Here is a 25,181-nt window from a genome sequence, read left to right as displayed (position 1 = left end):
AATAAGGGGGATGTGGGGAAGGAATGGGATGTATTTAGGGAAGCAGTGATGGCTTGCAAAAAAGATGCTTGTAGCATGAGAAGCATGGGAGGTGGGCAGATTAGAAAGGGTAGAGTGGTGGGATGAAGAATTAAGATTATTAGTGAAAGAGAAGAGAGAGGCATTTGGACGATTTTTGCAGGGAAATAGTGCGAATGAGTGGGAGATGTATAAAGGAGAGAGGCAGGAGGTCAAGAGAAAGGTGCAAGAAGTAAAAAAAGAGGGTAAATAAGAGTTGGGGTGAGAGAGTATCATTAAATTTTAGGGAGAATGAAATAAGCCAATATTCCAGTTTCATGATAAGAGGAGAAGTGGACCAGGCAGTATGATACAGTGGTTAAATTGATGAAAACTACTATTGATGTTTCTGTGAATAAATTATACATTTCCCTTTTCCATAGCCAGAGGTTGAACCATTATGTGACATTCATTTTTCATTTCATTTCAAGCTAGAAGTTTCAGTTTTCTAAATTATTTCTTACATTTTTTATATGTATAGCCTTGTGGAGGCTAAGGTGAAGATTTGTATGGGTTTTCAGAAAAGAAGAGTGAATGTTGGGGTGAAGAGGGTGGTGAGAGTAAGTGAGCTTGGGAAGGAGACTTGTGTGAGGAAGTACCAGGAGAGACTGAGTACAGAATGGAAAAAGGTGAGAACAATGGAAGTAAGGGGAGTGGGGGAGGAATGGGATGTATTTAGGGAATCAGTGATGGATTGCGCAAAAGATGCTTGTGGCATGAGAAGAGTGGGAGGTGGGTTGATTAGAAAGGGTAGTGAGTGGTGGGATGAAGAAGTAAGAGTATTAGTGAAAGAGAAGAGAGAGGCATTTGGACGATTTTTGCAGGGAAAAAATGAAATTGAGTGGGAGACGTATAAAAGAAAGAGACAGGAGGTCAAGAGAAAGGTGCAAGAGGTGAAAAAAAGGGCAAATGAGAGTTGGGGTGAGAGAGTATCATTAAATTTTAGGGAGAATAAAAAGATGTTCTGGAAGGAGGTAAATAAAGTGCGTAAGACAAGGGAGCAAATGGGAACTTCAGTGAAGGGCGCAAATGGGGAGGTGATAACAAGTAGTGGTGATGTGAGAAGGAGATGGAGTGAGTATTTTGAAGGTTTGTTGAATGTGTTTGATGATAGAGTGGCAGATATAGGGTGTTTTGGTCGAGGTGGTGTGCAAAGTGCGAGGGTTAGGGAAAATGAGTTGGTAAACAGAGAAGAGGTAGTAAAAGCTTTGCGGAAGATGAAAGCTGGCAAGGCAGCAGGTTTGGATGGTATTGCAGTGGAATTTATTAAAAAAGGGGGTGACTGTATTGTTGACTGGTTGGTAAGGTTATTTAATCTATGTATGACTCATGGTGAGGTGCCTGAGGATTGGCGGAATGCGTGCATAGTGCCATTGTACAAAGGCAAAGGGGATAAGAGTGAGTGCTCAAATTACAGAGGTATAAGTTTGTTGAGTATTCCTGGCAAATTATATGGGAGGGTATTGATTGAGAGGGTGAAGGCATGTACAGAGCATCAGATTGGGGAAGAGCAGTGTGGTTTCAGAAGTGGTAGAGGATGTGTGGATCAGGTGTTTGCTTTGAAGAATGTATGTGAGAAATACTTAGAAAAGCAAATGGATTTGTATGTAGCATTTATGGATCTGGAGAAGGCATATGATAGAGTTGATAGAGATGCTCTGTGGAAGGTATTAAGAATATATGGTGTGGGAGGAAAGTTGTTAGAAGCAGTGAAAAGTTTTTATCGAGGATGTAAGGCATGTGTACATGTAGGAAGAGAGGAAAGTGATTGGTTCTCAGTGAATGTAGGTTTGCGGCAGGGGTGTGTGATGTCTCCATGGTTGTTTAATTTGTTTATGGATGGGGTTGTTAGGGAGGTGAATGCAAGAGTTTTGGAAAGAGGGGCAAGTATGAAGTCTGTTGGGGATGAGAGAGCTTGGGAAGTGAGTCAGTTGTTGTTCGCTGATGATACAGCGCTGGTGGCTGATTCATGTGAGAAACTGCAGAAGCTGGTGACTGAGTTTGGTAAAGTGTGTGGAAGAAGAAAGTTAAGAGTAAATGTGAATAAGAGCAAGGTTATTAGGTACAGTAGGGTTGAGGGTCAAGTCAATTGGGAGGTGAGTTTGAATGGAGAAAAACTGGAGGAAGTGAAGTGTTTTAGATATCTGGGAGTGGATCTGGCAGCGGATGGAACCATGGAAGCGGAAGTGGATCATAGGGTGGGGGAGGGGGCGAAAATTCTGGGGGCCTTGAAGAATGTGTGGAAGTCGAGAACATTATCTCGGAAAGCAAAAATGGGTATGTTTGAAGGAATAGTGGTTCCAACAATGTTGTATGGTTGCAAGGCGTGGGCTATGGATAGAGTTGTGCGCAGGAGGATGGAGGTGCTGGAAATGAGATGTTTGAGGACAATGTGTGGTGTGAGGTGGTTTGATCGAGTGAGTAACGTAAGGGTAAGAGAGATGTGTGGAAATAAAAAGAGCGTGGTTGAGAGAGCAGAAGAGGGTGTTTTGAAGTGGTTTGGGCACATGGAGAGAATGAGCGAGGAAAGATTGACCAAGAGGATATATGTGTCAGAGGTGGAGGGAACGAGGAGAAGAGGGAGACCAAATTGGAGGTGGAAAGATGGAGTGAAAAAGATTTTGTGTGATCGGGGCCTGAACATGCAGGAGGGTGAAAGGAGGGCAAGGAATAGAGTGAATTGGATTGATGTGGTATACCGGGGTTGACGTGCTGTCAGTGGATTGAATCAAGGCATGTGAAGCGTCTGGGGTAAACCATGGAAAGCTGTGTAGGTATGTATATTTGCGTGTGTGGACGTATGTATATACATGTGTATGGGGGGGGGTTGGGCCATTTCTTTCGTCTGTTTCCTTGCGCTACCTCGCAAACGCGGGAGACAGCGACAAAGTATAATAAAAAAAAAATAATATATATATATATATATATATATATATATATATATATATCCCTCGGGATATATATATTTGTATGGGTTTTCAGAAAAGAAGAGTGAATGTTGGGGTGAAGAGGGTGGTGAGAGTAAGTGAGCTTGGGAAGGAGACTTGTCTGAGGAAGTACCAGGAGAGACTGAGTACAGAATGGAAAAAGGTGAGAACAATGGAAGTAAGGGGAGTGGGGGAGGAATGGGATGTATTTAGGGAATCAGTGATGGATTGCGCAAAAGATGCTTGTGGCATGAGAAGGGTGGGAGGTGGGTTGATTAGAGAGGGTAGTGAGTGGTGGGATGAAGAAGTAAGATTATTAGTGAAAGAGAAGAGAGAGGCATTTGGACGATTTTTGCAGGGAAAAAATGCAGTTGAGTGGGAGATGTATAAAAGAAAGAGACAGGAGGTCAAGAGAAAGGTGCAAGAGGTGAAAAAGAGGGCAAATGAGAGTTGGGGTGAGAGAGTATCATTAAATTTTAGGGAGAATAAAAAGATGTTCTGGAAGGAGGTAAATAGAGTGCGTAAGACAAGGGAGCAAATGGGAACTTCAGTGAAGGGGGCTAATGGGGAGGTGATAACAAGTAATGGTGATGTGAGAAGGAGATGGAGTTAGTATTTTGAAGGTTTGTTGAATGTGTTTGATGATAGAGTGGCAGATATAGAGTGTTTTGGTCAAGGTGGTGTGCAAAGTGAGAGGGTTAGGGAAAATGATTTGGTAAACAGAGAAGAGTTAGTAAAAGCTTTACGTAAGATGAAAGCCGGCAAGGCAGTAGGTTTGGATGGTATTGCAGTGGAATTTATTAAAAAAGGGGGTGACTGTTGACTGGTTGGCAAGGTTATTCAATGTATGTATGATTCATGGTGAGGTGCCTGAGGATTGGTGGAATGCGTGCATAGTGCCATTGTACAAAGGCAAAGGGGATAAGAGTGAGTGCTCAAATTACAGAGGTATAAGTTTGTTGAGTATTCCTGGTAAATTATATGGGAGGGTATTGATTGAGAGGGTGAAGGCATGTACAGAGCATCAGATTGGGGAAGAGCAGTGTGTTTCAGAAGTGGTAGAGGATGTGTGGATCAGGTGTTTGCTTTGAAGAATGTATGTGAGAAATACTTAGAAAAGCAAATGGATTTGTATGTAGCATTTATGGATCTGGAGAAGGCATATGATAGAGTTGATAGAGATGCTCTGTAGAAGGTATTAAGAATATATTGTGTGGGAGGCAAGTTGTTAGAAGCAGTGAAAAGTTTTTATCGAGGATGTAAGGCATGTGTACGTGTAGGAAGAGAGGAAAGTGATTGGTTCTCAGTGAATGTAGGTTTGCGGCAGGGGTGTGTGATGTCTCCATGGTTGTTTAATTTGTTTATGGATGGGGTTGATAGGAAGATGAATGCAAGAGTTTTGGAAAGAGGGGCAAGTATGAAGTCTGTTGGGGATGAGAGAGCTTGGGAAGTGAGTCAGTTGTTGTTCGCTGATGATACAGCGCTGGTGGCTGATTCATGTGAGAAACTGCAGAAGCTGGTGACTGAGTTTGGTAAAGTGTGTGAAAGAAGAAAGTTAAGAATAAATGTGAATAAGAGCAACGTTATTAGGTACAGTAGGGTTAAGGGTCAAGTCAATTGGGAGGTAAGTTTGAATGGAGAAAAACTGGAGGAAGTAAAGTGTTTTAGATATCTGGGAGTGGATCAGGCAGCGGATGGAACCATGGAAGCGGAGGTGAATCATAGGGTGGGGGAGGGGGCGAAAATCCTGGGAGCCTTGAAGAATGTGTGGAAGTCGAGAACATTATCTCCTAAAAGCAAAAATGGGTATGTTTGAAGGAATAGTGGTTCCAACAATGTTGTATGGTTGTGAGGCGTGGGCTGTGGATAGAGTTGTGCGCAGGAGGGTGGATGTGCTGGAAATGAGATGTTTGAGGACAATGTGTGGTGTGAGGTGGTTTGATCGAGTAAGTAATGTAAGGGTAAGAGAGATGTGTGGAAATAAAAAGAGCGTGGTTGAGAGAGCAGAAGAGGATGTTTTGAAATGGTTTGGGCACATGGAGAGAATGAGTGAGGAAAGATTGACCAAGAGGATATATGTATCGGAGGTGGAGGGAACGAGGAGAAGTGGGAGACCAAATTGGAGGTGGAAAGATGAAGTGAAAAAGATTTTGTGTGATCGGGGCCTGAACATGCAGGAGGGTGAAAGGTGTACAAGGAATAGAGTGAATTGGATCGATGTGGTATACCGGGGTCAACGTGCTGTCAATGGATTGAATCAGGGCATGTGAAGCATCTGGGGTAAACCATGGAAAGTTGTGTGGGGCCTAGATGTGGAAAGGGAGCTGTGGTTTCAGGCATTATTGCATGACAGCTAGAGACTGAGTGTGAACGAATGAGGCCTTTATTATCTTTTCCTAGCGCTACCTCGCACACATGAGGGGGGTGGGGGATGTTATTCCATGTGTGGCGAGGTGGCGATGGGAATGAATAAAGGCAGACAGTGTGAATTGTGTGCATGTGTATATATGTATGTGTCTGTGTGTGTATTTATATGTGTATATTGAGATGTATGGGTATGTATATTTGTGTGTGTGGACGTGTATGTATATACATGTGTAGGGGGGTGGGTTGGGCCATTTCTTTCGTCTGTTTCCTTGCGCTACCTCGCAAACGTGGGAGACAGCGACAAAGCAAAATAATAGAAAAAAAAATAATAAAAAAGATGTTTTGGAAGGAGGTAAATAAAGTGCGTAAGACAAGAGAACAAATGGGAACATTGGTAAAGGGGGGCTAATGGGGAGGTAATAACAAGTAGTGGTGATGTGAGAAGGAAATGGAGTGAGTATTTTGAAGGTTTGTTAAATGTGTTTGATGATAGAGTGCCAGATATAGGGTGTTTTGGTCGAGGCGGTGTGCGAAGTGAGAGGGTTAGGGAGAATGGTTTGGTAAACAGAGAAGAGGTAGTGAAAGCTTTGCGGAAGATAAAAGCTGGCAACATGGTGGGTTTGGATGGTATTGCAGTGGAATTTATTAAGAAAGGAGGTGACTGCATTGTTGACTGGTTGGTGAGGATATTCTGTGTATGTATGGCTCATGGTGAAGTGCCTGTGGATTGGCAGAATGCATGCATAGTGCCATTGCACAAAGGCAAAGGGGATGAAAGTGAGTGTTCAAATTACAGAGGTATAAGTGTGTTGAGTATTCCTGGGAAATTATATGGTAGGGTATTGACCGAGAGGGTGAAGGCATGTACAGAGTATCAGATTGGGGAAGAGCAGTGTGGTTTCAGAAGTGGTAGAGGATGTGTGGATCAGGTGTTTGCTTTGAAGAATGTATATGAGAAATACTTAGGAAAGCAAATGGATTTGTATGTAGCATTTATGGACTTGAAGAAGGCTTATGATAGAGTTGATAGAGATGCTCTGTGGAAAGTATTAAGAGTATATGGTGTGGGAGGCAAGTTGCTAGAAGCAGTGAAAAGTTTTTATCGAGGATGTAAGGCATGTGTACCTGTAGGAAGAGAAGAAAATGATTGGTTCCCAGTGAATGTCGGTTTGCGGCAGGGGTGTATGATGTCTCCATGGGTGTTTAATTTGTTTATGGACTGGGTTGTTAGGGAGGTGAATGCAAGAGTTATGGAAAGAGGGGCAAGTATGCAGTCTGTTGTGGATGAGAGAGCTTGGGAAGTGAGTCAGTTGTTTTTCGCTGATGATACAGTGTTGGTGGTTGATTTGTTTGAGAAACTGCAGAAGCTGGTGACTAGAGTTGGGTAAAGTGTGTAAAAGAAGAAAGGTAAGAGCAAGGTTATTAGGTACAGTAGGGCTGAGGGACAAGTCAGTTGGGAGGTAAGTTTGAATGGAGAAAAACTGGAGGAAGTGAAGTGTTTTAGATATCTGGGAGTGGATTTGGCAGTGGATGGAACCATGGAAACGGAAGTGAGTCTCAGGGTGGGGGAGGGGGCCAAAAGTTCAGTGAGCATTGAAGAATGTGTGGAAGGCAAGAACATTATCTTGGAAAGCAAAAATGGGTATGTTTGAAGGAATAGTGGTTCCAACAATGTTATATGGTTGCGAGGCATGGGCTATAGATAGGGTCATGCAGAGGAGGGTGGATGTGTTGGAAATGAGATGTTTAAGGACAATATGTGGTGTGAGGTGGTTTGATCAAGTAAGTAATGAAAGGGTAGGTGGTAATAAAAAGAGTGTGGTTGAGAGAGCAGAAAAGGGTGTATTGAAATGGTTTGGTCACATGGAGAGAATGAGTGAGGAAATATTGACAAAGAGGATATACGTGTCAGAGGTGGAGGGAATGAGAAGTGGGAGACCAAATTGGATGTGGAAGGATGGGATGAAAAAGATTTTGAGCGATCTGGGCCTGAACATGCAGGAGGGTGAAAGGCGTGCAAGGAATAGAGTGAATTGGAACGATGTGGTATACCGGGGTGGAAGTGCTGTCAGTGGATTGAATCAGGGCATATGAAGTGTCTGGGGTAAACCATGGAAAGTTTTGTGGGGTTCGGATGTGGAAAGGGAGCTGTGGTTTCAGTGCATTACACATGACAGCTAGAGACTGAGTGTGAACGAATGTGGCTTTTGTTATCTTTTTCTAGCACTACCTCGCACGTGTGCAGAGGGAGGGGGTGTCATTTCATGTGTGGCGGGGTGGCGACAGGAATGAATAAGGCAGCAAGCATGAATTATGTACATGTGTATATATGTATATGTCTGTGTATCTATGTATATGTTCTCCCAAGGGATAGGGGAGAAAGAATACTTCCCACGTATTCCCTGTATGTCATAGAACGCGACTAACGTGGGAGGGAGCAGGAGGCTGGAAATCCTCCCCTCTCATTTCTTAATTTTCCAAAAGAGGAACAGAGAAGGTGGCCAAGTGAGGATATTGCCTTAAAGGCTTAGTCCTCTGTTCTTAATGCTGCCTCGCTAATGCAGGAAATGGCGAATAGTATGAAAAAATGTATATATATATATGTATACGTTGAAATGTGTAGGTATGTATATGTGTGTGTGTGGACATGTATGTGTATACATGTGTATGTGGGTGGGTTGGGCCATTCTTTCATCTGTTTCCTTGCACTACCTCGCTAACGCGGGAGACAGCAACAAAGTATAATAAATAAACAAAAATAAATACATTTTTTTATATTCTTTATGCCATTTCCCAAAGCAAAAGCTAGATATCTTTACCAATTACAGTCCAGAAACACATATACACCCCCTCCTGACATATGTCCGAGTTCTGTTCTAACTGACCAGTCGGATCTCGAAATGGATGCAATTCGGATGCATGGCATGCAGAATTTGTATACTTGTACAGCATTATTTTATTCTACTCCATTTCTATTATTATTATCTCATCTTTTATTAACCAGTTGTATTATATGATTCTCTAGTTTCTTTTTACCTTTTATTTAAGATTCTTTAGTCGATATTTTGGAAAGAGGGGCAAGTATGAAGTCTGTTGGGGATGAGAGAGCTTGGGAAGTGAGTCAGTTGTTGTTCGCTGATGATACAGCGCTGGTGGCTGATTCATGTGAGAAACTGCAGAAGCTGGTGACTGAGTTTGGTAAAGTGTGTGAAAGAAGAAAGTTAAGAGTAAATGTGAATAAGAGCAAGGTTATTAGGTACAGTAGGGTTGAGGGTCAATTCAATTGGGAGGTGAGTTTGAATGGAGAAAAACTGGAGGAAGTGAAGTGTTTTAGATATCTGGGAGTGGATCTGGCAGCGGATGGAACCATGGAAGCGGAAGTGGATCATAGGGTGGGGGAGGGGGCGAAAATTCTGGGAGCCTTGAAGAATGTGTGGAAGTCGAGAACATTATCTCGGAAAGCAAAAATGGGTATGTTTGAAGGAATAGTGGTTCCAACAATGTTGTATGGTTGCAAGGCGTGGACTATGGATAGAGTTGTGCGCAGGAGGATGGATGTGCTGGAAATGAGATGTTTGAGGACAATGTGTGGTGTGAGGTGGTTTGATCGAGTAAGTAACGTAAGGGTAAGAGAGATGTGTGGAAATAAAAAGAGCGTGGTTGAGAGAGCAGAAGAGGGTGTTTTGAAATGGTTTGGTCACATGGAGAGAATGAGTGAGGAAAGATTGACCAAGAGGATATATGTGTCGGAGGTGGAGGGAACGAGGAGAAGAGGGAGACCAAATTGGAGGTGGAAAGATGGAGTGAAAAAGATTTTTGTGTGATCGGGGCCTGAACATGCAGGAGGGTGAAAGGAGGGCAAAGAATAGAGTGAATTGGAGCGATGCGGTATACCGGGGTTGACGTGCTGTCAGTGGATTGAATCAAGGCATGTGTATGGGGGTGGGTTGGGCCATTTCTTTCGTCTGTTTCCTTGCGCTACCTCGCAAACGCGGGAGACAGCAAAAAAAAAAAAAAAAAAAAAAAAAAAAAAAAAAAAAAAGTCGATATTTCATCATTTTTATTTTTTATTTATATTTCCTCCCAGTTGTGTGTACGGATGGTTGTAAGTCATATAGGTCATAAGTAGGGAACCAGGTGTATTCACATATATTCATATTTACACTTTAGCTGTGTCCCAGAAGCCATATTTGTGTATATTTTCGGTCTTTACGTAACCTTTAAACTGCTGAACTCATTAGGTATTGATGCATAGTTCTTGACTTATCATGAATTGATGATTTACACCTCTTGTATTTTTTCACACAGCACAGCAGCCAAATATTCTCATTTTGTAGTTTATCTATTAAGTTTTTTTTTTTTTTATACTTTGTCGCTGTCTCCCGCGTTTGCGAGGTAGCGCAAGGAAACAGACGAAAGAAATGGCCCAACCCCCCCCCCCATACACATGTACATACACACATCCACACATGCAAATATACATACCTACACAGCTTTCCATGGTTTACCCCAGACGCTTCACATGCCTTGATTCAATCCACTGACAGCACGTCAACCCCTGTATACCACATCGCTCCAATTCACTCTATTCCTTGCCCTCCTTTCACCCTCCTGCATGTTCAGGCCCCGATCACACAAAATCTTTTTCACTCCATCTTTCCACCTCCAATTTGGTCTCCCTCTTCTCCTCGTTCCCTCCACCTCCGACACATCTATTAAGTATTATACCATTTTTTGGTTAAGTTTTATTCTATTTTCTTTGAATTTCCAACTCTTTTAGTCTGTCTTTGTATATATACTATCTTAATTATATGACATTAGCCCTCCAGAACACTAAAGAACAACCTTTAGAACTGGAGATCAACCAATCATATGACCATCATCTAAACTGATACTGTGGTATAGGCATTTACATCAGCCATGTTTCCGTGCGTCTTACTCCTTAGTAGTTGACTAGGTCCCAGCCCCCTCCAAGCTGTTTAGTCTACCAAGCTTCTCAGTCCTCCTAAGGATTGTAAACTAAGGTGGAAGGAATGCATTCTTCCAAATATCAAATCTTCCAGTTATCATCTTTATACTCATTGTAAACTCAAGACGTTTGTACTCACGAGGATCAATACCACTTTCATCCTTCCTAAACTGCCTGGCATTCCTCCATATTCATCTTAGTAGGGCTACTAGAGAAAATGCAGAAACATGCATATAAAAACTTCCCCACACTACCCATCAAAAAATGACAAATACACTGGTCATCTGAGATTTCTCCAACCCCCACTGGGACTTCATCTTAGAGTTCATGAAGAACCACTGATCTGTTCTCACCATGGTAACCTCTTATCACCTGGGATCCCCTATCCCCGAGTTTTAATTCAGCACTACAGTTGCATGGAATCCATCTGCATCCTAACCATTGGTAACATCTTCAGTAATCATTACACTGCCATCCCAGGAAAGGTGGAGAATCCATTGTCCGAAATACATAGGGCCAAGCTTGTTTTCCATTTTAGAATGTTTTGGTTTTCAGAACATTGAATTGATGTGGTTTCTAACCCACTAGGGTCTGGGGCAAATACTTATTGCATAATGAAATGGATAAGTTTACTTTGGAAGGATTGACAGACAGTTCACTACAGCGCAGTCACTCTTCACCACCACTTCCTCAATAACAGCATTCTCAGAAAAAAATCACTAATGTTTGAGTTGTTAATGGAGAAAAGTACTTCAAGAAAACAATGGACCCAAGGCAAGGGAGACTGTAGTGTTCCTTGGGGGAAGCAGTATTCCTTAGCAGGAAGTGAAGGTGGTGCACACCATTCCGCAGACAGCAAGTGTATGTGACAACTGATGTGTGAGTCAACATGTACCTTAATAATGTTGATCCACAGTGGTACCATGGGATAGGCAAAATTTTCATAACTCACTGGAAAAATAAAAGTACATCTTCCCAAGTGTTGTTCTGTTTTCCAAGACCTCTTTATGGGGGAATAACAAAAGAATATTACATGAAAGTATGCTAACAAATTTAAAAAGAATAGGGCTCCTAGCTTGAACCACCTGGGGACTTAGGTTGCACCTGACGAATATGGTGTCCAACCCAAACTCATGAATTCTGTCTGGGCTACAGTTAGTTATGAAGATGTACAGTGTTGTTGTGCATGAACTGGTTGTGGTAGTGTTGACAAAACAGCATACAATTATCTTCCAAAGTGTACCAATAATTTTACCATAATGTTGTTGAAACGTTGCTTATTTGAATTATCAACTAGGTAGTAGTTGGTAGGCAGTCAATGAACAGGGAGGTATATTACAAGTACTACCCACCTGAATATTAGGAAGGTTAGTGATGGCACACTTATGTGGTTTTCAAGTTGCACTCCTCTGACCCAAGTACCGGTCTTTTCTTTCTGCTCACCCACACATGAACTATTGGCATTGTCTTCAAATATACAATCTCTCCTTGTCATACGTAGCATAACACTGAACTCACACAGCTCATTCTTTGTAACTCTAAATTTTCTTGCGGTGAGCACTGTGTCTGCCTTTTTGGCAAGATGGCTGGATAAATAGATAGAAGTAGGAGATAGGGACATTTAGGTTGAAGCATTAAGTTGAAGTAGTGGGTAGGAACAATAGGTAGAAGCCTCCGGAAATGCTGCACTAGAGTTTGCCCTCTGCCAGTGGCCTGTTAAGGGTGAGGCACTAAAGGCTAAAAAGTGACTCTGGAGTTCTCTAGCTATAGAGACTTTATTACCTTGGCCACCTTCTTAAGGGAGCTCTAGTTGGGAACAGGCATCAGAGATACAGATAAGTAGATAGACTGAGAACTGTACTTAAAGAAAAAAGTGAGCCTGTAGCCAGGGAGGAAGCTGTGCTCCTTTAGAGGGAAAGTGCTCCCAACAGGAAGTGAAGGTGGTGCACACTGCTATGCAGACCACAAGTGTGTGGGATGACTGTTGTGTCAGTTGATATGTACTGTGAAAATGTTGATCCACAATGGTAGTGTGAAGTAGGTAAAATCTTCATAACTCTGGAAAAATAAAAGAGCACCTTCCCCAAGTTTTCATCCATTATCCAAGACTTCTTCAGGGCATTGTCAAAAGAATATATGATATTGTATGAACTAGCTAAAAAGGAACAGGGCTCCTAGCCTGACCCTCCACTACCTTCAGAATAAGGCTGTACCTGAAGAACATGTAAGTGATTTTCAGTCTATGTGTACCTGGTCCACTGCATGGAGCTGGAAACAGAGTAATTTTCATAAGTTTAAAAGCATTTATCTTATTTAGAATTTACATAACATTATACTAGTAATTCACACCTATTTGTTAAGAATCCTTGGTGTGCATGTTCTTCCTGATCCAGGATAATATTTGTAGCTCAAATACTCAGAACCAGGTTTGTGTATCTGATTACATACTTTTCATTCACAGATGTGTATTACATTATTTTAGTTGGGTAAGCAAGAAGTATGAAGTTTAGATAGGCAAAGTGTTGTTTATTAACTGTCTCTTATCATCTGAAAATAACTGAATTATTAGTCTGTTAAAAAGCTTCTCATTTCAAGAAAGATTTTTGTTTTGATTGATGTATCATTTGTGTTGTACTGAAATAAGTTTATCATAAAGGGTAACCCTGGAGAATGTAAAGTAGTAGTTGTCCCTTTTCCTCAGGTTGTGGCTTACCACATAATTCATATAGTTTTTGTCTGTCATAATTTTCAAGTCACAGAAATGCCTCTTGTAGTCAGAGGTTTTCTCACTTTCCAAGATATTGACTTAGGTTGGTGATTTCTGTGATGTAATCCTACAGATCAACATCTGGAGCAAGAACTTAACTTAACTTTGTTTTATTATTACAGGAAGTTCCCAGTGGAGGTGAAGAGGAAACCGAAGAGCAGATTTCTAAAGAATCCTCTTCCCAGCCTCCAGGGAGTGGAATCAAAGATCAGACCTTGCAGCAGTCATTACCAGCCTTTTCACCTTCATATGACCCCAGCCTTGAACAACCTTCAGGATCCACTTGTGCATCCCAAAATGTTGGTTCCACAACAATGGCCATAAAATCTGATCCAGAAGCAGAAGTGAATTCCCAAATGACTGTTTCCACAGAAAACCCACAACCATTCATATGTCCACACTGTCAGGAACAGCACAGAGATATGGACACCATGATAACTCACTTGCGAGTTAAGCATCCTACCAAGCCCAGTTTTACTTGTGGATGTGGTCGTATATTTACTAGGCAAATAAACCACCAGGCACATGCAAGAATTTGTTCTAGTTCATCATAAATTTCGGAGCTCAGTATCAAATGAAAGTACTATTCTTTCATATTGGACATTGAAACGAGATCCATTGTTCCTTAAAAGACTACTTGATGTGACTTTCTTTTATTTTTATATTTATATCAAAATTTTTGTAATATTCCATTGACAAGAATATCAGGAGTGGATATAGCTTAGAATTTTTTATTGTACAGAGGCATTTCAAGTGGCAGCTCCTTGGATGTGTATTATACAGATAGTGAGATGTGTGACTCTTGGCTTGTTTATTATGAGGAAGCAGTGTATTGTTATTTTGAGAGTCCAACATTATCAGGCAGTATAGTTCCTGCAAGGGTAAGAATAGCTAATGTAAAACAAAGGCATATTAGATTTTTTCACAAGGAAAGCAGTGGCATTTGGTATGAAATGCATCATGATACTTACCAGAAGATGCCTGAAGTTTATATGATTCTGATATGAAAAGTATTTGATTTGCATAATTTAACAGTGTTGGCTAATGCATAAGTGTAATGATGTATACATTGCCATCAAGAACTGTTTATATGTGAATTGATTGGAAAAGGATAGAGATGCATTTAGGTGTAAGTTATGTTACAAGAACTTTAAATGGAGTTGTATTTAACAGCAGAGTAACTTTATAGGATGTAAATATTTTGTGAGGTTTACAGTATTTTTCAGTGTATTTTGAAAGCTTTCCTTTATACAGATGCATCAAGTAGATTTCATCTTTCAAAATACCTTGTAATTGAGACTTTTTCAGTAAAATAGCCTGATTGGATGTCTGTGTTCATGCCAAGGTATTTTGAAAGCTGCAAGATTTCATAAGTGTACAAAGAAATAAAAACCAAAGTTTGTGAAAATATTTGTTATAAACCCTTAAAGTACTGGCTGTATACATGGTAGAAACATTTTATAAGGGAGGGACATGATTCATATTATATTATTATTTTTTTTTTTTTTTTCATACTATTCGCCATTTCCCGCGGTAGCGAGGTAGCTTTAGGAACAGAGGACTGAGCCTTTGAGGGAAATCCCCACTTGGCCCCCATCTCTGTTCCTTCCTTTGGAAAATCAAAAATGAGAGGGGAGGATTTCCAGCCCCCCGCTCCCAATATATATATTATTATTATTATTATTATTATTATTATTATTATTATTATGTGTACGTGTAGGAAGAGAGGAAAGTGATTGGTTCTCAGTGAGTGTAGGTTTGCGGCAGGGGTGTGTGATGTCTCCATGGTTGTTTAATTTGTTTATGGATGGGGTTGTTAGGGAGGTAAATGCAAGAGTTTTGGAAAGAGGGGCAAGTATGAAGTCTGTTGGGGATGAGAGAGCTTGGGAAGTGAGTCAGTTGTTGTTCGCTGATGACACAGCGCTGGTGGCTGATTCATGTGTGAAACTGCAGAAGCTGGTGACTGAGTTTGGTAAAGTGTGTGGAAGAAGAAAGTTAAGAGTAAATGTGAATAAGAGCAAGGTTATTAGGTACAGTAGGGTTGAGGGTCAAGTCAATTGGGAGGTGAGTTTGAATGGAGAAAAACTGGAGGAAGTGAAGTGTTTTAGATATCTGGGAGTGGATCTGGCAGCGGATGGAACCATGGAAGCGGAAGTGGATCATAGGGTGGGGGAGGGGGCGAAAATTCTGGGGGCCTTGAAGAATGTGTGGAAGTCGAGAACATTATCTCGGAAAGCAAAAATGGGTATGTTTGAAGGAATAGTGGTTCCAACAATGTTGTATGGTTGCGAGGCGTGGGCTATGGATAGAGTTGTGCGCAGGAGGATGGATGTGCTGTAAATGAGATGTTTGAGGACAATGTGTGGTGTGAGGTGGTTTGATCGAGTGAGTAACGTAAGGGTAAGAGAGATGTGTGGAAATAAAAAGAGCGTGGTTGAGAGAGCAGAAGAGGGTGTTTTGAAGTGGTTTGGGCACATGGAGAGGATGAGTGAGGAAAGATTGACCAAGAGGATATATGTGTCGGAGGTGGAGGGAACAAGGAGAAGAGGGAGACCAAATTGGAGGTGGAAAGATGGAGTGAAAAAGATTTTGTGTGATCGGGGCCTGAACATGCAGGAGGGTGAAAGGAGGGCAAGGAATAGAGTGAATTGGAGCGATGTGGTATACCGGGGCTGACGTGCTGTCAGTGGATTGAATCAAGGCATGTGAAGCGTCTGGGGTAAACCATGGAAAGCTGTGTAGGTATGTATATTTGCGTGTGTGGACGTATGTATATACATGTGTATGGGAGGGGGCTGGGCCATTTCTTTCGTCTGTTTCCTTGCGCTACCTCGCAAACGCGGGAGACAGCGACAAAGTATAAAAAAAAAAAAAAATATTATTATTATTATTATTATACTTAATCGCCGTCTCCCGTGACATTGAGGTAGCGCAAGGATACAGACGAGGAACGGCACAACCCACCCACACACACACATATATACATAAAAGCCCATACACACACATATACATACATTTACATTTCAACGTATACATGCACAGACATATACATATATACACATGTACATCTTCATACTTGCTGCCTTCATCCATTCCGTCACCACCCAGCCATACATGAAATAGCATCCCCCCTAGTAAGGTAGCGCCAGGAAAAGGCCAGCAGTGGTTTCAGTGCATTACACATGACAGCTAGAGACAGTGTGAATGAATGTGGCCTTTGTTGTCTTCGTAGCAATACCTCGCACGCATGCAGGGGGAGAGGGGTGTCATTTCATGTTTGGGGGGAATGGATGGAGGCAGCATGTATGAGTGTGTACATGTGTAAATATGTATGTCTGTGTATGTATATGTATATATACGTTGAAATGTATAAGTAAGTACATGTAATGTGTAAATATGTATGTGTCTGTGTATATATATGTATATATACGTTGAAATGTATAAGTAAGTACATGTACGTGTGTATGTGGGTGGGTTGGGCCATTCTTTCATCTGTTTCCTTCCGCTGCCTCGCAAACACGGGAGACAGTGACAAAGTATAATGTGTAAGATAACTCTCTTACCCTTTCATTACTTACTCAATCAAACCACCTCACACCACATATTGTCCTCAAATGTTTCATTTCCAACACATCCATCCTCCTCTGCTCAACCCTATCTATAGCCCATGACTCACAGCCATATAACATTGATGGGACCACTATTCCTCCAAACATACCCATTTTCGCTTTCCGAGATAATGTTCTAACCTTCCACACATTCTTCAATGTTCCCAGAACCTTCACCCCCTCCCCCACTCTGTGATTTGCTTCCGCTTCCATGGTTCCATCCCCTGCTAAGTCCACTCCCAGATATCTAAAACAGTTCATTTCCTCCAGTTTTTCTCGATTCAAACATACCTCCCAATTAACTTGTCCCTCAGGCGTAATGAACCTGATAACCTTGCTCTTATTCACGTTTACTCTTAACTTTCTTCTTTCATGCACTTTACCAAACTCAGTCACCAACCTCTGCAGTTTCTCTCCCAAATCAGCCACCAGTGCTGTATCATCAGTGAACAACAACTGACTCACTTACCAAGCCCTCTCATCCACTACAGACTGCATACGTGCCCCTCTCTCCAAAACTCTTGTATTCACCTCCCTAACCATCCCATCCATAAACAAATTAAACAACCATGGCGACATCACGCTCCCCTACCGCAAACTGACATTCACTGGGAACCAATCACCTTCCTCTCTCCTACTAGTACACATGCCCCTCATCCTTGGTAAAAGCTTTTCACTGCTTCTTGCAACTTGCCTCCCACACATATACTCTTAAAACCTTACACAAAGCATCTCTATCAACCCTATCATATGCCTTTTCCAGATCCTTAAATGCCACTTACAAATACATCTGCCTTTCCAAGCATTTCCTATATACATTCTTCAAAGCAAACACCTGATCCACACATCCTCCACTACCTCTGAAACCACACCGCTCCTCTCCAATCTGATGCTTTGTACATGTTATTATCTATTTATTGTTCTTAATCGCTGTTTCTGCATCAGCAAGGTAGCACCAAGAAACAGACAAAGAATGCCCCATCCACTCATATGCACATATATGAGTACTTTGTGTAATGAAGACAATTGAGAAACATCATAAGCCAATATTCCAGTTTCATGTTAAGAGAAGTGGTCCAGGCAGTAGGATACAGTGGTTAAATTGATGAAAACTACTATTGACGTTTGTGTAAATAAATTATACATTTCCCTTTTCCATAGCCATAGGCTGAACCATTATGTGACATTCATTTTTTCAGTTCATTTCAAGCTAGAAGTTTCAGTTTTCTAAATTATTTCTTACATTTTTCATATGTTCTTCTTCTTTTAAACTATTCACCATTTCCCATGCTAGCGAGGTAGCGTTAAGAACAGAGAACTGGGCCTTTGATGGAATATCCTCAGCTGGCCCCCTTCTCTGTTCCATCTTTTGGAAAATTAAAAAAAATAACGAGAGGGGAGGATTTCCAGCCCCCGCTCCCTCCCCTTTTAGTCACCTTCTACGACACGCAGGGAATACGTGGGAAGTATTCTTTCTCCCCTATCCCCAGGGATATGTATATATATATATATATATATGTGTGTGTGTATGTGTGTATATGTGTGTATGTGTGTGTGTATGTATATATATATATATATATATATTATCCCTGGGGATAGGGGTGAAAGAATACTTCCCACGCATTCCTCACGTGTCGTAGAAGGCGATTAAAGGGGGCGGGAGCGGGGGCCAGAAATCCTCCCCTCCTTGTATTTTCAACTTTCTAAAAAATGGGAAACAGAAGGAGTCACGCGGGGAGTGCTCATCCTCCTCGTAGACTCAGATTGGGGTGTCTAAATCTGATGTGAAAAAAGGAGAGATAGGTAGTATGTTTGAGGAAAGGAACCTGGATGTTTTGGCTCTGAGTGAAACGAAGCTCAAGGGTAAATGGGAAGAGTGGTTTGAGAATGTCTTGGGAGTAAAGTCAGGGGTTAGTGAGAGGACAAGAGCAAGGGAAGGAGTAGCAGTACTCCTTGAAACAGGAGTTGTGGGAGTATGTGATAGAATGTAAGAAAGTAAATTCTCGATTAATATGGGTAAAACTGAAAGTTGATGGAGAGAGATGGGTGATTATTGGTGTATATGTACCTGGGCATGAGAAGAAAGAACATGAGAGGCAAGTGTTTTGGGAGCAGCTGAATGAGTGTGTTAGTGGTTTTGATGCACGCGACCGGGTTATAGTGATGGGTGATTTGAATGCAAAGGTGAGTAATGTGGCAGTTGAGGGAATAATTGGTGTACATGGGGTGTTCAGTGTTGTAAATGGAAATGGTGAAGAGCTTGTAGATTTATGTGCTGAAAAAGGACTGGTGATTGGGAATACCTGGTTTAAAAAGCGAGATATACATAAGTATACGTATGTAAGTAGGAGAGATGGCCAGAGAGCGTTATTGGATTACGTGTTAATTGACAGGCGCACGAAAGAGAGACTTTTGGATGTAAATGTGCTGAGAGGTGCAACTGGAGGGATGTCTGATCATTATCTTGTGGAGGCTAAGGTGAAGACTTGTATGGGTTTTCAGAAAAGAAGAGTGAATGTTGGGGTGAAGAGGGTGGTGAGAGTAAGTGAGCCTGGGAAGGAGACTTGTGTGAGGAAGTACCAGGAGAGACTGAGTACAGAATGGAAAAAGGTGAGTACAATGGAAGTAAGGGGAGTGGGGCAGGAATGGGATGTATGTAGGGAATCAGTGATGGATTGTGCAAAAGATGCTTGAGGCATGAGAAGCGTGGGAGGTGGGTTGATTAGAAAGGGTAGTGAGTGGTGGGATGAAGAAGTAAGATTATTAGTGAAAGAGAAAAGAGAGGCATTTGGACAATTTTTGCAGGGAAAAAAATGCAATTGAGTGGGAGATGTATAAAAGAAAGAGACTGGAGGTCAAGAGAAAGGTGCAAGAGGTGAAAAAGAGGGCAAATGAGAGTTGGGGTGAGAGAGTATCATTAAATTTTAGGGAGAATAAAAAGATGTTCTGGAAGGAGGTAAATAAAGTGCATAAGACAAGGGAGCAAATGGGAACTTCAGTGAAGGGCGCTAATGGGGAGGTGATAACAAGTAGTGGTGATGTGAGAAGGAGATGGAGTGAGTATTTTGAAGGTTTGTTGAATGTGTTGGATGATAGAGTGGCAGATATAGGGTGTCTTGGTCGAGGTGGTGTGCAAAGTGAGAGGGTTAGGGAAAATCATTTGGTAAACAGAGAAGAGGTAGTAAAAGCTTTGCGGAAGATGAAAGCCGGCAAGGCATCAGGTTTGGATGGTATTGCAGTGGAATGTATTAAAAAAGGGGGTGACTGTATTGTTGACTGGTTGGTAAGGTTATTTAATGTATGTATGACTCATGGTGAGGTGCCTGAGGATTGGCGGAATGCGTGCATAGTGCCATTGTACAAAGGCAAAGGGGATAAGAGTGAGTGCTCAAATTACAGAGGTATAAGTTTGTTGAGTATTCCTGGTAAATTATATGGGAGGGTATTGATTGAGAGGGTGAAGGCATGTACAGAGCATCAGATTGGGGAAGAGCAGTGTGGTTTCAGAAGTGGTAGAGGATGTGTGGATTAGGCGTTTGCTTTGAAGAATGTATGTGAGAAATACTTAGAAAAGCAAATGGATTTGTATGTAGCATTTATGGATCTGGAGAAGACATATGATAGAGTTGATAGAGATGCTGTGTGGAAGGTATTAAGAATATATGGTGTGGGAGGCAAGTTGTTAGAAGCAGTGAAAAGTTTTTATCGAGGATGTAAGGCATGTGTACGTGTAGGAAGAGAGGAAAGTGATTGGTTCTCAGTGAATGTAGGTTTGCGGCAGGGGTGTGTGATGTCTCCATGGTTGTTTAATTTGTTTATGGATGGGGTTGTTAGGGAGGTGAATGCAAGAGTTTTGGAAAGAGGGGCAAGTATGAAGTCTGTTGTGGATGAGAGAGCTTGGAAAGTGAGTCAGTTGTTGTTTGCTGATGATACAGCGCTGGTGGCTGATTCATGTGAGAAACTGCAGAAGCTGGTGACTGAGTTTGGTAAAGTGTGTGAAAGAAGAAAGTTAAGAGTAAATGTGAATAAGAGCAAGGTTATTAGGTACAGTAGGGTTGAGGGTCAAGTCAATTGGGAGGTAAGTTTGAATGGAGAAAAACTGGAGGAAGTAAAGTGTTTTAGATATCTGGGAGTGGATCTGGCAGCAGATGGAACCATGGAAGCGGAAGTGAATCATAGGGTGGGGGAGGGGGCGAAAATCCTGGGAGCATTGAAGAATGTGTGGAAGTCGAGAACATTATCTCGGAAAGCAAAAATGGGTATGTTTGAAGGAATAGTGGTTCCAACAATGTTGTATGGTTGCGAGGCGTGGGCTATGGATAGATTTGTGCGCAGGAGGGTGGATGTACTGGAAATGAGATGTTTGAGGACAATGTGTGGTGTGAGGTGGTTTGATCGAGTAAGTAATGTAAGGGTAAGAGAGATGTGTGGAAATAAAAAGAGCGTGGTTGAGAGAGCAGAAGAGGGTGTTTTGAAATGGTTTGGGCACATGGAGAGAATGAGTGAGGAAAGATTGACCAAGAGGATATATGTGTTGGAGGTGGAGGGAACGAGGAGAAGTGGGAGACCAAATTGGAGGTGGAAAGATAGAGTGAAAAAGATTTTGTGTGATCAGGGCCTGAACATGCAGGAGGGTGAAAGGAGGGCAAGGAATAGAGTGAATTGGATCGATGTGGTATACCGGGGTTGACGTGCTGTCAGTGGATTGAATCAGGGCATGTGAAGCGTCTGGGGTAAACCATGGAAAGCTGTGCAGGTATGTATATTTGCGTGTGTGGACGTATGTATATACATGTGTATGGGGGTAGGTTGGGCCATTTCTTTCGTCTGTTTCCTTGCGTTACCTCGCAAATGCGGGAGACAGCAACAAAGCAAAAAAAAAAAAACGACATTTTTACAGAAGAATCATATACTGAAAAGTAATTACTATAGAGTTGGTGGGCTTCCTGTAGATCTTACAAGACAAATGATCAGATTCCCTATTTATCAACACATCAAGAAATGGCAATTTGCTTTATTTTTCTCATTCAATCTTGAATTTATTGATGGGGTGGATGTTGTTTAATTCATTAAAAGAAACATCACAATTTCGGAGAGATAGCCATAGGGACCTCACATCATGAACATATCTAAACCAGACTTTTAAGCATGATTATTGGTTGAAGTTAGAATTTCAGTCTGAAAGTATATCATTAATAATTTACTGAGAATTAGACTAAGTGAATTTCTGGTTGAAGTTAGAATTTCAGTTTGAAAGTATATCATTAATAATTTACTGAGAATAAGACCAAGTGAATTTCCCATGGCAAGACCAAATATGTCTGTAATGTCAAGAACGTTTTCGAAGATGATGAAGGTAATTTTAAAGTCTTTGCTTATAACCTAGGAACACACCCAAGTTACTACAATTGGCGACGAGGGTGGGATAGTCTGGCATTGGCTGAGGGCAGGATCGAGTTTGGGATACAAGAAGCAGCTTGATCACACTGTTTATTCTTGAGGGCATCACCTTCACTGGTGTTACCACTTACCTAACCTGTCCCAGGGTGAGACCAAACTGCTTGTTTTATGCGTCCAGTAGCTATTAGGGTTTCATCATGGTATCACAAGATCAGATTGACTCTTTTGATCCCTTGAAGTTTTCCTTAGAACTATGGATGAGTCTGCTGCAAGCCCATTTTGCTCATCTAGAGATTATGGAGGGGACTAAGAGAAATGGACTAATGGTGCTAATTGGTACAGACATACAGTGTATTGGGTAACTTCTGTGCACGTAATTTCCCTCACACAAAATCTTATGATTTGATAGCACTGAAGAAGCAGTATGATGTAAAGACATCCTATCATCATACCTTGATTGCTTTTCAACAGAGGAAGAAAAGGTTAGATGAGACTTTATTCTTTGTGCTGACCTCAAGGGCTTAGCTAGACACTGTAATTTTGGAGACCAGCTTGACTCCAGCATTAGGGATAGTTTATGGCTGTGGAACATGAAATTTATTTTCAAATTTAGGGGCAGAAAATATAGATTTGCAAGGTTTTTGATGGTGATAAAAGTGAGCCAAAACCGATGAATGCAGTGCGTTGGTCCAAAGAGAAACAGCTGTAGACATTGTGATTTCCCTCATGATGATAGTAAGTGTAGGTTCAAAGACCTTACTTGTAACCTGTGTATGAAAAAGGGGCATCTGAAAAGTTTGTACTGATCCAAGAGAAGAAAACTTGAGTGAGGACAAAAAATAAGTTTAAATCAAGGTTTAAGTTTATAATGGCTCCAGATAAGAAAACTAACACAGAAAGAAGGTGGTGGTAACCTTTTATGAGTGAAAGATCAAATAGGTGCAGTGAAGACAAAATTTAGTTCTAAATTAAAGGAAAACAAGTACTATTTGGGGTTGACACTGGTGCTGCTGTTTCTACTTTATCCAGTCACTGGGTAAAGTTGTTGCTGCTTAAAGCTGAACCATATAGTAAAAGGTTAAGTGCATGTGATATTTCTATTATTCAAGTGATGGGTAAAGCAACTGCATCAGTCAAGTTATTATGGTAGTGAAACAGTTCAGTCATTCTATGTTGTTGATTATCAGAATCCCAGTTTGTGTGGCAAGGACCTTATGGGTAAGGTTGGCATTTATCTGGCTGGACTGGATGAAAACTCTAAAGTGCACCAAATTGTAGACATAGATGGGTTGTTAGATAATTACTGTGTTGATGACAACCCTATCTCAAGCTTTGGAGCCAAAATACATTCTAAAAGTGATGTTTCTCCATAATTCATGAAGACTTGCAGTCTCATTTCATTACAAATATTGATTAAGATTATCCTTAGTGGTAGCTCTTAAAAGATTTAAACATTTTGCTAGGACAGACCATGAGCCCTTAAAAATTGGCTTATTTGGCAAAGGAAGGCCAGTTCCCTGTCATGCAAATTCCAGAATCTAGAGATGGGCTTTGTTGCTGCCTCAATATGATTAACTTAGTTCACAAGCTAGAGAAGGACAATGTGGTGGCTGATGCCCAAAGCCAAATGACAATTAAAGACCTTAAGTCAGGCTCTCCAGCTGGGTATGTTTAGTTTGATGACGTTTCCTTCCACACCATTAAGAACTTGACAAAGAGAGATGTTGTACTTAGTTGAACAATTGTCTAAAGTTGGGTTGAATATTGATGTTAATCCACAGCTAGAAGAGTACGCTGTGAAAGCTGATTTGAGTCTACATAATGATGTTATCTTGTATCGGAATAGGTTGCTAGTTCCAGTTGACCTGCGTTGTGGGGTACTTAAACATTTACATGGTCATAATGGCATTAATGCTATGAAGACAGAGGCAAGGAGATGGGTGTGGTGGTCAAAGATGGATCAAGATTTTGCAGAAATAACAAAAGGTGGTTTCAAAAATGGTAATGCATCAGCCACACCAGGTCTGTCCTGGCTCAGTGCAGGCTCACAGTGGTCTTCGCTACACATACATTATGTAGGTCCTCTCAAAAATATGTATTTTCTTGTGATTGTGGATTCATTTACAGAATTCTTTATGTGCATGTAACTAATTCCCTACTGACCTGCTCTGAAAATCTTTCCGTAATTTTGGAGTGCTGGATGTGATTGTTACAGATAATGTCCCTTATTTTGTGTCCCAAGAGATGCAGCAGTTTTTAAAGAAAATCAGTATAAAACATGGAATACCTGCTCCATGTAACTCTTCTAATGGATTGGCAAAAAGAGCAGTATGAACCATGAAAGATGGGTTGAAGAAATTTTATCAAGGTGGTTTGAATACTAGAATCTGTAGGATTTGTATAATCAGAGGGAGACTGTCCACTCTGGAACTGGTAAGATACCGCTGGCTGAGCTGTTTTTTAACTGAAATTTCAAGGTAACTATTGAGGCGGTCAAGCATGAGCCACAGATAAACATTAGATCAGTTGAGTAATAGTATTTTTTGTAATGAGAGTAAACTTTACCAGGTAGGTGATGCAGTATTTGTGAAGATTACAGAATTATAAGGTTTGTGTAAGAGATTTAGGAAATATGGTATGGAAGAGGCATGCAGATCAAATCATGCACAGATTTCTAGTTTTCCATGACCAAGAAGCCTCAACCATGCACAGATTTCCAGTTTCTCATGGTCAAGATGCTTCTGAGGATGTGTATTCCAATAGTCTGCAAATGGAAGCTGCAGTTTTCCTGCAAGAGATACAGATACAGGATCAGGGGTAATCCCAAGGAAGGTTAGTTCAGGCTGTGAAGCCAGGGGAGAGAATGATCTCCATCATAATGATGTACCAGAGCTGGTCAATGATGAACCCAAATCTCAAGTACATGAAACCCCCTGATAGACTTAACCTCTGAAGTACGTCTTCTGTGTCCAGTAGTATTTGATGTATTTAGATATTCAAGTTATGTGGAATATCACCTTTATATACCAATTTGTTCTGCTGCCAGAGTATTTTTACTTTTTTTTTTTTTCTTTTAGAAGGGATGA

General features: G+C 41.2%; 1 protein-coding gene across 7 annotated transcripts in view; it reads left to right on the top strand.

Moving 5' to 3' along the window:
- The window catches only part of LOC139755051 (uncharacterized), a 502,140-nt gene extending 487,645 nt beyond the window's left edge, over positions 1-14,495 (top strand). For all 7 annotated transcript variants that reach the window (XM_071673053.1, XM_071673055.1, XM_071673054.1 and 4 more), the window contains one exon: positions 13,210-14,495. In XM_071673053.1, the coding sequence (XP_071529154.1) occupies positions 13,210-13,641 (432 nt within the window). In that variant the 3' untranslated portion in view covers positions 13,642-14,495. The remainder of the gene's footprint in view (positions 1-13,209) is intronic.
- Positions 14,496-25,181: the final 10,686 nt, after the last annotated feature.

This window comes from Panulirus ornatus, chromosome 18 (genome assembly GCF_036320965.1).
Source record: "Panulirus ornatus isolate Po-2019 chromosome 18, ASM3632096v1, whole genome shotgun sequence".
Taxonomy (NCBI): domain Eukaryota; kingdom Metazoa; phylum Arthropoda; class Malacostraca; order Decapoda; family Palinuridae; genus Panulirus; species Panulirus ornatus.
This window is presented reverse-complemented; position numbering and strand designations above follow the sequence as displayed.